This window comes from Schistocerca americana, chromosome 1 (assembly GCF_021461395.2).
Source record: "Schistocerca americana isolate TAMUIC-IGC-003095 chromosome 1, iqSchAmer2.1, whole genome shotgun sequence".
NCBI lineage: Eukaryota > Metazoa > Arthropoda > Insecta > Orthoptera > Acrididae > Schistocerca > Schistocerca americana.
The window spans coordinates 259,476,974-259,492,181 of NC_060119.1; the positions used below are offsets into that span (position 1 = coordinate 259,476,974).

At 44.4% G+C, this 15,208-nt stretch overlaps 1 protein-coding gene across 1 annotated transcript in view; it reads right to left on the reverse strand.

Moving 5' to 3' along the window:
* LOC124624664 (prolactin-releasing peptide receptor-like) overlaps nucleotides 1-15,208 on the reverse strand; it is a 553,962-nt gene that overhangs the window by 50,087 nt on the left and 488,667 nt on the right. The window contains exon 5 of the mRNA XM_047149123.1: nucleotides 778-900. Coding sequence (XP_047005079.1) covers nucleotides 778-900 — 123 coding nt within the window. The remainder of the gene's footprint in view (nucleotides 1-777; nucleotides 901-15,208) is intronic.

Here is a 15,208-nt window from a genome sequence, read left to right on the forward strand (position 1 = left end):
CGAGACAACAGAATCATCGAGTGGTTCAGCCAAAAATGGCGACTTGGTTTTTATGAGGATTTTCTTGAAGTTTTCGTACCAGTTCATCAGGATGTTCAAGTATCATTGGAGGGTTGCATACTATAGCGGGAGAGAGTGTTTGGTGATGTCGGCAGTGTAATGCAGGAAGTATCAGGGGATGGAGTTTGTGAATGGCTGACGCTTACAATATCCGACGGAGGGGGGACGGCACAAAGTCTTGAACCACACCAGCAATAGGGTGGAAGAAGAGGCCTGCGACAAGGAGTGTTGACAGTCCACAGGCGCCACCATCTATTACGTACTGTCACGACTGCAGCTATCACCCTATTCGCCGATGACAGTCAACAAAAATTAATATCAAATATTGTTAGCAGTAGGCATTTGATACCCCTGCCCCTTGATCGTGTCAAACAATAAGTCACATATGACTTGATGGTCACACATCCAGAAGTAGTTCTTTGAAATGGACAATAATCGCGAAAGCCTACACTCCTCCATGAGAACCAACAGTACATCGGCGTCGATAAACATCGTAGATGTGAGTAATTTACACTGATTCACTGGGAATGAAAGTCTGCATCCAAGTGTTTCTTATCCAAAATGGTAGCTGTACAAGGCTTCCTGACGTCGTGGATTGGGTCGGACACTTACAGTTAGCATACTCATTCGAACACATCTCTGTTCATCGTCTCCTCAAACCCAGATGTAGAGCCGCACTGAGAAAAAGGCAATAAATGTCCACAGCAGGTGACTCACCGCAGTACCATGAGGGGGCACAGCCAGAAGCCGAAGGCGCTCACCATGAGCACCAGGTACTTGTGCGCGCGCTTCTCCTCCACCACGTCCAGCTCTGCGTCGTACAGGCCGCAGCGGTCGCTCCTGTAACACGAACAAACAACTGTCGCTATCCTGTTGAGGCTGCTTTGTTTTCTGCAGATGGTAACTGGACTGTTCATATACAGCAAGAGCCAACACGTTTTCGTCAAAACTTTGGAAGCTGCCCAGGGATATTTTCTTAGTATTCCTTTATAAGGGACAAGTGATCTACGACTCTTTACAAAATAATGCAATTTATTTTATTACCTCAGTCTCATTTCGTGTTTATATTGCATTAAAATATCTGTACGGCAGTGTAAATATCACTGCTATTGGTCTTGTTTTGAGACAAACTACACTCATGCTCATAAATTAAGGATAATTGCAGACTGTGGTGCCACACAACGTGGCACTACACAAAACTGGCGCTAATAGCATAGGCACATAGGGATCACACACGACACGGATCAGTATTGGTGAGAAGTTGAGAAAACCGCCCCGAAACACATGCGCTACAAAACACCACTGTTTCCTGCGCATGTACCCCGACATCAATATGGGATATGATCACCATCCACACGTACACAGGCCGCACAACGGGTTGGCATACTTTGGACCAGATGGTCGAGCATCTGCTGGGGTATAGCCTCCCATTCTTGAAGCAGTGCCTGTTGGAGCTCCTGAAGTGTTGTAGGGGTTTAAAGACGTGCAGGAATACGTCGACCGAGAGCATCCCAGACGTGCTCGATGGGATTTATGTCTGCAGAACAGGCAGGCCACTCCATTCGCCTGATATCTTCTGTTTCAAGGTACTCGTCCAGGATGGCAGCTCGGTGGGGCCGTGTGTTAACATCCATCTGGAGGAAGGTGGGACTCACTGCACCCCTGAAAAGGCAGACATACTGGTGCAAAATGACGTCACGATACACCTGACATGTTACAGTTCCTCTGTCAAAGACATGCAGGGATATATGTGCACCAATCACAATCCCACCCCATACCATCAAACCACGACCTCCACACAGGTCCGTTTCAAGGACATTAAGGGGTTGGTGTCTGGTTCCTGGCTCACGTCAGATGAAAATCCGGTGAGAATCACTGTTCAGGCTATACCTGGACTCGTCCGTGAACATAACCTGGGACCACTGTTCCAATGACTATGTACTGTGTTCTTGACACCAGGCTTTACGGGTTTTCCTGTGACCAGAGGTCAGTGTAATGCACCTTGCAGGTCTCCGGGTGAATAAACCATGTCTGTTCAGTCGTCTATAGACTGTGTGTCTGGAGACAACTGTTCCAGTGGCTGCGGTGAGGTCCCGAGAAAGGCTACTTGCAGTACTCTGTGGCCGTCTGCGGGCACTGATGGTGAGTTATCGGTCTTCTTGTGGTGTATTACACTGTGGACGTCTCGTACTGTAGCGCCTGGACACGTTAATTAATGAGCATGAGAGTAGTTTCATTCACAGACGACACTTAGTGTTGACAACAGTTTTGTCCACTTTACTCTTCAACCCTCAAGTTTGCATTCAGTACTGCTCGGGTTTGTTTTTCCCAGAAGAGTCAGTTTTGTGTTAACGGTGGAACACAGCAAGGTGGATTAACGACTTCGAGTTAGCCGATAAATACCTCATGTATATCTACGCCGGGCAGCTCCTGCAACTACTGTCACCACTCGACAGTACTTTTGTATTTATGCATGATGTTGCACACAACATCCTTTACTACCAAGCTAGTGTTATCAGCAAACAGAAATATTATAGAGTTACACGTCATACAAGAGGTTGTATCATTTATATAAATAACGAAAAAGAGTATCCCCAGCACTGATCCCTGGGGCACCCCCCACTTGACTGTACCCCACTCAGACCCCACATTGCAGCCATTCTCAACATCGTGAATAATGACCTTTTGCTTCCTGTTGCTAAAGTAAGAGGTGAACCAGTTGGGAGGTACTCCCCGTATCCTGTAATAGTCCACCCTCTGGAGCAATATTTCGTGATCAACACAATCAAACGCCTTAGTTAAATCAAGAGATGGTTCAAATGGCTCTGATCACTATGGGACTTAACTTCTAAGGTCATCAGTCCCCTAAAACTTAGAACTACATAAACCTAACTAACCTAAGGACATCACACACATCCATGACCGAGGCAGCATTCGAACCTGCGACCGTAGCGGTCGCGCGGTTCCAGACTGTAGCGCTTAGAACCGCCCGGCCACTTCGGCCGGCAATCAAGAAATGTGCCTAGCGTTGGAAACCTTTTGTTTAACCTATCGTGTACGTCACAGAGAAAAGAGAATATAATATTTTCAGTTGTTAAACGACTTCTAAGGCCGAACTGTATATTTGATAGCAAATCGTGTGAAAAAAAAGATCAATTATCCTTACATACACACCCTTTTAAACAACTTTAGCAAATAATGATGGCATAGAAATACGTCTAAAATTGTCCAGACTATCCCTTCCTCCCTTTTTATGAAGCGCCTTTACTGCTGAGTACTTTAATCCTTCGGGAAACTGACCATCCCTAAAGGAAAAATTAAAAATATAGTTAAATACAGAGCTAACATATGCAGCACAGTAATTTAATACTCTGCTAGGCACTTCATCATATCCATGAGAGTCCTCAGTCTTCAGTGATTTAATTATTGACTCAATCTCACCCATGTCTGTACCACAGAGGAGTATTTCAGTCACCGAAAGGCAGTTCCCTGTAGGAACTAAATTTTTATTTAATTCATCAGCAGTGCTCAGAAAATGATTGTTAAATACTGTACATATACCTGATTTATCAGTGACAGAAATATTGTTACTACGAACTGACTTTGTATCAATTACCTTGAGCTGCAGGCCAGACATTTCCTTCGCAACTGACTATATGGTTTTAGTTTAATCCTGTGAATTAGGTATTCTATTTGCATACCACATACTTCTAGCCTTCCTAATAACATTTTAAGTACCTTCAGTACTGTTTGTAATGAGCTACTGTAGCTTGATTGTGACTATTTATAACATTGTGATATACTCGTAATTCCCGCTTTGTTCTATATGATATCCTTATCCCACTGGTTAGCCACCTGGGCTGTCTTTTTCTGCTAGTACCCAGTTTAGAACGTTCTAATGGAAAGCAACTCTCAGAGAGCATGAGAAATGTGTTAAGGCCATTCACCCTTTTACTAACAGAATATGGCAGACTACAGGCAATAGCTAACTGGAGTCGTGTAATGAGGTCCGAGGAGTCGCGATTCTGCCCTTTTCAAATCACGCAAATGTGTTGTTAGGACTAAGCAATCGACATATCCCTGTGACTGTCAGAATGGCCTACATTGGGTGCCCTTACCAATAAACAGATCGATACCCAAAGGATCACATGTATTTAAGTACAGCTATAACTCAGTGAACTGAAGTATGGTAAGTAACCAGGGATGGCCCTAACAAACAAGGATGTTGAAATTCACTAAGATGATTTTTTTTGGGTCATCAGTCTTCTGACTGGTTTGATGCGGCCCGCCACGAATTCTTCTCCTGTGCTAATCTCTTCAATTCAGAGTAGCACTTGCAAGTCCTCTATTATTTGCTGTGTGAATTCCAATCTCTGTCTACAGTTTTTGCCTTCTACAACTCCCACTAGTACCATGGGAGTCTTTCTCTACGTCTTAACAGATGTCCTATCGTCCTGTCCCTTCTCCTTCTCAGTCTTTCCGACATATTCCTTTCCTCTCCAATTCTACACAGAACCTCCTCATTCCTTACCTTATCACTCAGCCTAATTTCCAACATTCGTCTGTAGCACCACATCTGAAATGCTTCGATCTTCTTCTGTTCCTGTTTTTCCAGAGACCATGTTCCACTACCATACAATGCTGTACTCCAGTCATATGTTCTCAGAAATTTCTTCCTCAAATTATGGGCGATATTTGATGTTAGTAGACTTCTCTTGGCCAGGAATCCTACTTTTGCCGTTGCTAGTCTGGTTTTGATGTCCTTACTCCGTCCGTTACTGGTTATTTTACTGCCTTGGTAGCAGAATTACTTAACTTCATCTACTCCGGGACCATCGAACCTGATAAGTTTCTCGCTGTTCTCATTTCTACTACTTCTAATTACCTTCGTCTTTCTTGTGATTGTGTGACAATTTTAGCACTTGTCAGCTCTTGCCGTCTTCGGAACTGTGTGGATGATGCTTTTTCGAAAGTCAGATCGTATGTCGCCAGACTCATACATTCTACACACCAACGTGAGTAGTCGTTTTGTTGCCACTTCCCCAAGCGATTTTAAAAATTCTGATGGAATGTTATCTACCCCTTCTGCCTTATTTGATCTTGAGTCCTCCAAAGGTCTTTTAAATGCTGATTCTAATCCTGGGTCCCCTATCTCTTCTAAATCGACTCCTGTTTCTTCTTGTAATATATCAGATAAATCTTTGCCCTCATAGAGGCTTTCAATGTATTCTTTCCACCTATCCGCTCGCTCCTCTTGATTTAACAGTGGAATTCCCGTTGCACACTCAATGTTACCACCCTTGATTTTAATGTCATCGAATGTTGTTTCGAGTTTCCTGTGTGAGTCGGTCCTACCGTCAATCATTTGTTTTTAGATTTCTCCACAATTTTCATGTATCTATTTCGCTTAGCTTCCCTGTACTTCCTGTTTATTTCATTTCTCAGCGAGTTGTATTTCTGTATTCCTGAGTTTCCCGGAACTTGTTTGTACTTCCTCCTTTCATCGATCAATTGTAGGATTTCTTGTGTTACCCATGGTTTCTTTTTTGTACCGATGTTTTCCTTGCCCACTTCTGTTATCGCCCTTTTTATGGGCGTCCATTCCTCTTCAAATGTACTGCCTACTGAGCTATATCTATAGCTTTAGAGATCTTCAAGCGTATCTCATCATTTCTTAGTACTTTCGTATCCCACTTCTTTGCATAATGATTCCTCCTGATTAATGTCTTAAACCTCAGCCTACTCTTCATCATTACTATGTTGTGATCTGAGTCTACATCTGCTCCTGGGTACGCCTTAAAATCCAATATCTGATTTCGGAACCACTGACTGACTGTAATGTAATCTAACTGAAATCTTCCCGTATCATTTTGCCTGTTCGAAGTATACTTCCTCCTCTTGTGATTCTTGAGCAGAGTATTCGCTATTACTAGCTGAATTTTATTACCGAATTCAATTAATCTTTCTCCTCTGTCATTCCTTGTCCCTAGTCCATATTATCCTGTAACATTTTCTTCTATTCCTTCCCCTAGAACTGCATTCCAGTCCCCCATGAATATTAGATTTTCATACCCCTTCACATACTCTATTACCCTTTCAAGATCCTCATACACTTTCCCTATCATTTCATCCTTAGCTTGTGACGTCGGCATGCATACCTGAACTATCGTTGTTGGTGTTGGTTCGCTGTCGATTTTGATAAGAATAACCCTATCACTGAACTGTTCAGAGTACACACTCTCTGCCCTACCTTCTATTCATAACGAATCCTACTCCCCTTATACCATTTTCTGCTGCTGTTGATGTTACACTATACTCGTCTGACCAGAAATGCTTATCTTCTTTCCACTTCACTTTACTGACCCCTACTATATCTAGATTGAGCCTTTGCATTTCCCTTTTCAGATTTTCTCTTTTCCCTACCACGTTATAGCTAATGACATTCGATGCCCCGACTCGTAGAACGTTATTATTTCGTTGATTATTCCATATTTCCATCATGGTAACCTCCCCTTGGCAGTCCCCTCCTGGAGATTCGAATGGGGGACTATTCCGGAATCTTTTTCTAAAGGAGAAATCATCATGACACTTCTTCAGTTACAGGCCACATGTCCTTTGGATACATGTTACGTGTTTCTAATGCAGTGGCTTCTATTGCCTTCTGCATCCTCATGCCATTGAACTTTGTTGATTCTTCCGCCTTTAGGTGTAGATTTCCACCCCTCGGACAAGAGAGTGCCCTGAACCTCTGTGCGCTCCTCCACCCTCTTTGACAAGGCCGTTGGCAGAATGAGGGAGACTTCTTATGCCAGAAGTCTTCGGCCGCCAATGCTTATTATTAATCAAAATGTAAGCAGCGGCGGGATTCAAACCCAGGCCGAAGACATTTTGACCATGAATCAAAGACACTACCCCAAGATCACGGGTGTATGATACAGATACGCAATTCGTCAAACTATGAAAAATGTGGTCACCATTAAGCCTTATTTATCGCAGCTCCCTAGAGATGTCAAGTTAATCACAGTGTGAGCAAATAACAAAGAACAATTACGTTCATGAAGTGTCAACACATGTTACAATTGAACTAAAATATTAACATCTCGACAGATGTTGGATAAAGGATCTGGAGTCAACAAGTTAGAAATAGCACGTGTTTTGGAGGGCAACTAAGTTCGCCCAAGCCATAGAGTGATTGCCGATTGTCAATTAGGAAAGCAGGGAAGCGCAATCGAGGGAATCATGCAAGCACCTGTTGCCCTGATTGAGAGTAAGTTGAGCTTGCAGTTACAAGTAAGTGTACCTGAATTAAAAATGTGAAATTCGTAGAATAAACCTGATATCTTTGCGTGCCACCTAAAATTCGATTTGCGAAATCTGCTGTTGCACACCATACTTGATGTTGCCAGTGCCCACGAGTCATTACTGTGGTGTCTGCAAAGTTGTCTGTCCAGCAACGAAGGCTGCTCCCCATCGGAGCGCGGAATGATCCTCTGTCTCCCGTATTAATTTTGCCAGGTGAAGTTTTGTACATAGCGCTGTCAGTAAAAACGAATTTTTACTCTTACTTAGTGCATGTGAGCTTTTGCATGATTCTACAGTCTGGAACCGCGCGACCGCTTCGGTCGCAGGTTCGAATCCTGCCTCGGGCATGGATGTGTATGAAGTCCTTAGGTTGGTTAGGTTTAAGTAGTTCTATGTTCTAGGGGACTGATGACCAAAGTAGTTAAGTCCCATAGTGCTCAGAGCCATTTGAACCATTTTTTTTTTGCATGATTGTGATCACCAATGACAGTGGTTCTTCATAGTTTCGACCAATCAGATATATTATAATAAGGCAGCATCTCCCTTCCATGGTCAGTTTTAAAATGATTAACAAATAGTGGGCGTTTTTAATGCTTGGACTCAGAAATCCCCCCTGTCTGTCCTATTTCATGTTCCACCCTATATGGCCTCCTCCATGTACACACAGGTGACTGCTTTCTCCCACTCCAGAATTTATTTATATTAACGTATGGTGGTTGCTCTTAGCTGATGCTACGCTTTCAATCTCACGAATGTGCAGGTGACAACTTCTCATTCCATCTCATTGACTTTGTCACTAAGCTGTTCCCTGCCTAGCGTTTCCCAAAATGTTGAACTCCTGCAGGGCTTAGGTCTTTACAGTTTTGCGCTCCCTGTCCCTGTTATCTTGTGGAAAAAAGTTCTTCATTACTCAGTAGACTCTCTTCGCTTAAGATGCACGCACTATTGCCAACCAAGAAAGTGATGATGGCACACGTACATCGCGTCTCCTCACGCACAATACAAAAGGCCCCCCGACTTCCTATCTGAAAAGGTCCTGTAGGTACTAAGGACTAATGGCGCGACACTGGCCATCCTGTCTCTGTTCTGCGAAGTTTTGTTCAACATACATTCGATATGACTCTCAACTACTCATTTAAATAATCGCTCAGTGACATCCCGAACCATAGCACAGCACATAATATTTTGAGTATGTTTTCCATATCACGAATATGGCACAGCTACTCCATTCATTTTACTGTGACCATGAACCACTGCGTCTATTCCTTTGTTCTCTATGAGGAAGTGTTACACTTTCTTGTACATCTTCATGATGAGTCTGCTGTGGCACTCCATCTTTCTCTCAAGATAACAGCATCAGTGTTCCCAGGTCTGCAGGCAAAGTTTAACAGTCAGACACCCTGTCGCACATCAATTTTCTCGCTAAATCACGTTGTCTTACTTCTGCAGAAGCAGCTTCGCATTCTCTGTAACAGCACGTGAAATGTATCCATTAACACACTCGAAATTTGGGAACGATGGTATGTCATCATCAATGAATGAGTGAAGACGCCTGTGGACACTTTTCTTTGCGGGATTGGGTCTGCTATCAATAAGAGAGTCTGTGCTACACTATCACCGTGATGTCTCCTGTAACTAATTTATTTACCATTGTGCATATTAGGCTCGTTTCAGTCAAATATAATATTTTTTGTTGGAATTTCCCCGTAATTTGTTGTGTAACACTTCTAAAGCGACGTGCTGCTCATGTTTCACACCACAATGACAAAAATAGCAGAAGCCACACTGGAAGTTGTTACATTGGAGCGTAAGTTCGTAGTTTAATAAAGACAACTGTTATACATAACGGACTTGGGTCATCAATAATATATTCTTCTTGACTCTTTAGAATAGTTTGCCAACGTTCGAGTAGGTTTCCGTTTTCGGGAATGTAGAAATTATATGTTTTGCGGTGAAGGACTTGTCGAGCCATGTTCGGAGCTCGTTTTGATCCAGAAAGGAAGTTCCTGAAGGTTATTCGATAGAGAGCGGAGAAGGGGAAAATCTGAGGCCACTAGATTAGGTGAATAAGGTGGGTAAGTGGGTGCGGAATGACCTCTAATGGCAAGTGTAGTGTTTTTTGTCAAAAAAAAAACAGTGCATCAGAATGCGGGCGGGTTTATTGCCATGTAACATCACTTCACAAAGTCTTTGTGGTCGTTGTTGTTGAGCTGCGCCTGCAAGACGTCTCAATTGTTGGAAAAAAAAAATCAGCAGTGATGGTTAGATCTCGGGGAAGAACCTGTAGTACACCACCCTGTCGTTGTTCCGCCAGATGCGTAACACTATCTTTTGTGGATGAGCGCAGGTATTTTCCAGGGAGTTGGTGTTTTGTTTGGCCTCAGCCATTCCTTTCTGTTCATTACGTTAGCATCAAGACATAATTTATCGCCACCAGTGACGGTACAGTATAAGAATGGTCGGTGTTGTTCACGAGCCAATTGGCGATCTTAGCGATTTTGGATTAGAGCCTGCGGTAACCACGCACCCTCTTTTTGAACCTTCCTTACTGCATGTAAATGTCGGACGATGGTGGAATGAACAGAATTCATCACGTCTGCCAGTTAGCCGCCCGGGATTAGGCGGCTGATCCCGGCGGAGGTTCGAGTCCTCCCTCGGGCATGGGTATGTGCATTTGTCCTTAGCACAATTTAGGTTAAGTAGTGTGTAAGCTTAGGGACTGATGACCTTAGCAGTTAAGTCCCATAAGATTTAACACACATTTGAACATTTTTTTCTGCCAGTTATCGAGTGAAATGATGTGGATCATTGTGGATTGAGGCGCTTGACAAATCTTCATCAAACTCCAAATGTCTTTCTCAACGTGGAGGGTCACTAATGCCAAAACGACCCTCCTTAAAACAAGAGAACCATTTTCTTACCGTGCCCTGTCCAATGGAATTACCGTCATACACGGCGCAAATGTTTCAGGCTCCCTCCTCTGCTGTCACCCATCTACCGATCTGAGACGGAAATATCTGTCGGAAATGTTCCGATTTCTCCACTTGATACTCCATTTTCTAGCGTCCACAGATCCACTCACTATCTTCAGATGACAAAGTGATAATACATTGCTGGCCACCGTAAATGCAACACCAAGAGAGACAAGAGGTAGCACAACAAGATTTATTTTGTAGATAACATGTTGACCAAGTATCAAATGATTACGTTTACAGACGTCTGTGACATGTGGTTCCTGCCAGAATCAGTAGCAGATTAGCCGCCATTGTTGGAGATCACCGCTGCCACACGTCTCGGCATTGAGTCAAAGAGACGTTGGATGTGTTCCTGGGGTACAGCAGCCCAAGCAGCTTCCACACGTTGCCAAAGATCATCTGGTGTGGCAGCTGGGGATGTAATCTGGGTCACTCGTTGAGCAACCGTGGACCACATGTTTTCTATCGGCGAAAGATCCGGAGAGCGAGCCGGCCAGGGAAGCAATTCAATCTGGTTATTGACGAAGAACCTTTGGACAATGCGTGCCACGTGTGGTCGCGCATTATCCTGTTGAAATATGGCTGTGGCCGAGCCCTGAAGGTAAGGAAGGACAACTGGCTCCAGCACCTCCGATATACAGCGCCGGCTATTTAAAGTACCGGCAATGCGTACTAGAGGCGTGCGAGAGTAATATCCAATACCGCCCCATACCAAAATACCCGGTGCAAGACCAGAGTGGCGGTCCATAATGCAGCTGTCCAGCATCCTCTCTCCACGGTGTCTCCACACTCGAATCCGACCATCGTGGTGCTGCAGACAGAAGCGTGCCTCGTCAGTAAAGACAACGTCGTTCCATTCTGCCGTCCACATCCGTCTGTCATCACACCATTGGCGACGGAGACGTCTGTGGTTCTGCGTCAATGGTGGACGAAGCAATGGACGTCTTGCAGACAGTCCACTCTGCTGTAAATGGCGTCGAATGGTACGCGCAGACACTGTATGATGCGTTACAGACGCAATGTGCTGTGCTATGGTTCGGGATGTCACTGAGCGATCCGTCACTGCCATGTGCACAATTTGCCTATCAGCACGTGCAGTGGTGCACCGAGGTGAATGCGATCGACCACGTCGGTCCGTTGTACCCTCCTGCATCCAACGGTCACATATCTGCATTACAGTTGTTTGGTTTCGTCCAACACGACTAGCGATTTCTCTGTATGATAATCCACAATCTCGGTAAGCCACTATCCTTCCTCTGTCGAACTCGGATACTTGATCAAAAGATGTTCGCTGTTGTGTACAAGGCATAACTGATCTTCTTGTGAAACAACCACAAGTTAAACACACGTGCCGAACGTACACTCGTCGAAATCACCAAGCCTTAAATGGCGCTATGAGGTGGCGCCACAGGCGCGCGTGATGTGCGTCTGCGCTGAAATTCTAATCAGTTGCATATCTCATCGCTGCAAACCCATGGTGTAAATTTCACTTGATTCGGATGCTTCCTTCAGGGTGTTGCATTTACGGTGGCCAGCAGTGTAGATTGACTCAAACAGCAACAGTGAACTATAAATGTAAATAACAATCGATAAACAGCCTCATAGTAACCGGAATACCAACATGCAAAGTAAAAACGCCAGGAGCTTATGCACCAGCCTAATTTACTGTAGCCGATCGGTTCTAGGCGCTACAGTCTGGAACCGCGTGACCGCTACGGTCGCAGGTTCGAATCCTGTCTCGGGCACGGACGTGTGTGATGTTCTTAGGTTAGTTAGGTTTAAGTAGTTCTACGTTCTAGGGGACTGATGACCTCTGATGTTAAGTCCCATAGTGCTCAGAGCCATTTGAACCAGCCAACTTACTGTACACTGAACACGACGTAGTCTTTGCAGCCTTGTGAGCTGAAGGCTGTTGCAACGACTGAGAGCACACGCAGGGGTGGTGAGGAGTGCCGTGTGAGCCTGAGGGTGTGCCGAGGCTGCTGCTAGCGATTTGCGGCAGCCGCCTGCCGGATCAGTGCCAGTATCACGGAGGCGGGGATCAGGCGGCACTCGCCACAGCCTGCGGGCTGCGGGCTGCTCGGTGTCGCGCTAATGGCGCGTGCTGCGCCACTAATTCAGCCTCGGAGGAGCGCCTCGACGCGGGCCCTGAACGCAGGCGGTCGGGAATGCTTCTGCCCAATATCTCCCAGTGCAACATAATCTGGCGTGATTCGTAATAATGCTGCAATTTCTTCTACGAAGAGAGTGGCGGATCATCTGTTCGCAATTTTTTCTTACAATGTCACAATACCAAAATGCCTGTTTGCTCGATATTCACACGCACAAAGGTAGATACTGTCGTTGACCATTTTTAGAATCCGAATCATCGTGAATCCCTAAGAAAGTAGTTGGACGTAATTAGTGATATTCAATGGAATTTCATAACATTACACTGTTTTGCAGCACAGTGGTCTCTTAACTGTTTTCTTCTTATTATTTTAATAAAAGCGATAGTTGTTACTGATATTCAAATCTTATGACTGTAGACTCCATGTTGTTCACTAAACAAAACTAGGATATAAGTGTGCCACTTTCGTGGAGAGAGAGTCAGCTGTCATAAAAGTTTTGTCAGTGCACGGTCGCATCATGTTGCAACAAAAAGCACCTGCCACCGATGTTTCGGACGCGGTTGCAGTTGCTTCTTATGGGTCTACTGTCGTACAATTTCGTCGTAATCCCGCTAGTGGGTTAATATTACGTCACAATTCTGGAAGGGGCGGAAGACTTCCGACAAATGAGGTCAAAAAGTTCTGATATGCGTAAAATCTTATAGGACTTAACTGCAAATGTCATCAGTCCCTAAGCTTACACACTACTTAACCTAAATTATCCTAAGGACAAACACACACACCCATGCCCGAGGGAGGACTCGAACCTCCGCCGGGACCAGCCGCAAATGAGATCAATCATATGAATAATTAATGAATATTATATTATGACGTAATATCAGGCCCAGTAGAGTTTACTTACTGAAGTACAGGATGACTCAAAATGTAGGCAATGGAACGAAAGTATTCCTGTAACTACTGTAATTACTTTATTTTAGAAATATTACTTTATTTTAGTAATACACATACAGAAGTGCGCTGCTCGTGGTCTCGCGGTAGCGTTCTCGCTTCCCAAGCACGGGGTCCCGGGTTCGATTCCAGGCGGGGTCAGGGATTTTTCCTGCCTCGAGATGACTGGGTGTTGTTATGTAGTCTTCATCATCATCATTCATCCCCATTACGGTCAGAGGAAGGCAATGGCAAACCACCTCCACTAGGACCTTGCCTAGTACGGCGGTGCGGGTCTCCCGCACCGTTCCCCTACGCTCCGTCACGGAGTATGGGACTTCATCATCACACGTACAGAATGCAAGTTTAGCTCTCAGAGCTAAAGTTGGTAACAATGAAATAGTGGAAACCCACCGATGTTGTTCATAGTTCGCTTTAGTATTCAAAATGGCGGCATGTGAGCGATAGAAAAGGCGTATTATGTCATAGAATTCGGCAAAACATCATCATCAATCGTTGTTGAAAGACATTTTCGGACAAAGTTTGGTAAAGTGGCACCACACTGTCACAATAATGCTAAATGGGCAAAGCACTTCGACTAGACAGGATGTACACGCAAGAAGAAAACCACGGGATGGCCATTGGTCCAGGATGAAATGGTAGAATTAATTTATTCGATCTATAAAAAAAGTCCCACAAAATCTTGTGAAAGTATCTCTAATTCAAGGCTTACAGAATTTAAGGGTTGCGTGCGCTAAAACCAGCGGATAAACCATAACTGATTTATTGATTTTCAAGCATAGATGGAGGTGGAGGTTTCGAAGACAGACTTGTGTTCTACAACGAACCCGCCTTTCACTTAAGTAGCAAAGTGAACAAGCGGGATTTGAAAAGATGGGGTACAGAAAACGTGCATGCCTCTTTGGAACATGAACGTGATTCTCTGAAATTTAATGTATTCTGCACCACAAACTACCACAGAGTCTGGCCCTTTCTTCTTCTCAGAATCTACCTTTGCACATGTGATCCATCCCGATATACTTTCTCTCTGGTTGATATCCCAGTTCACTTCGTTTTGCTACAGGATGGAGCCTCACCACATTGACATAACTTTGTACGTAGTCCCCTCAACGAACATCTTCCACAGCGCTGGATTGGTCATACTCGGTCGAATGATGTGCCGTTCTCGTTGTGGCACCCCCATTTCCGCAGAACGTAACGTCAGATACTCGGCGTGATTAATTACGTTGTTAGAGGTACACTGGAACTGGTCTGCCAGGAAATTCAGAATCGGATAGAAATCTGCTCTGTCTCGAATGGAGCCCACATCGAACATCTGTAAGTGTCCTTAGATACTGTGTCAGTTACTCTTTTAGTATACGTGTGTATTTCTGAAATTAAGTCGTTACTGCAGTCTTCTTCCTCAGTTCATATGTAAATGGACATCACAGAACGTTGCAGTAGTGCCAGAGGAACGCTAATGCAACCACCGACGAGATGTTCTACTCTTCTTCATTTCTTCCTAGGCAAAAGCCCTTTTCCTTCAGTAACCCTTAGTCTACCCTGAGGTTGTCGCGCCATCTTTTCCTTGGACGGCTAATATTTATGTTACCAGCTGGTAATTTCTTTGTTAATATTCTCACAATCTTCCTTCATTCATCCTGTCTGTGTGTTCGTTCCATTCGTTCTTCCTCTTATGTGCTCCCTGATTAACGGAGTTCGCTTTACGTCCTTTTCTAGCGCTTTCGCTTCTCTCTCTATCTCGCAGCGTCATTCCTGTAATTCTTCGCAGAATTTTCATTTGCGTGATTTCCAGAAGTATTTTTGTTTTTG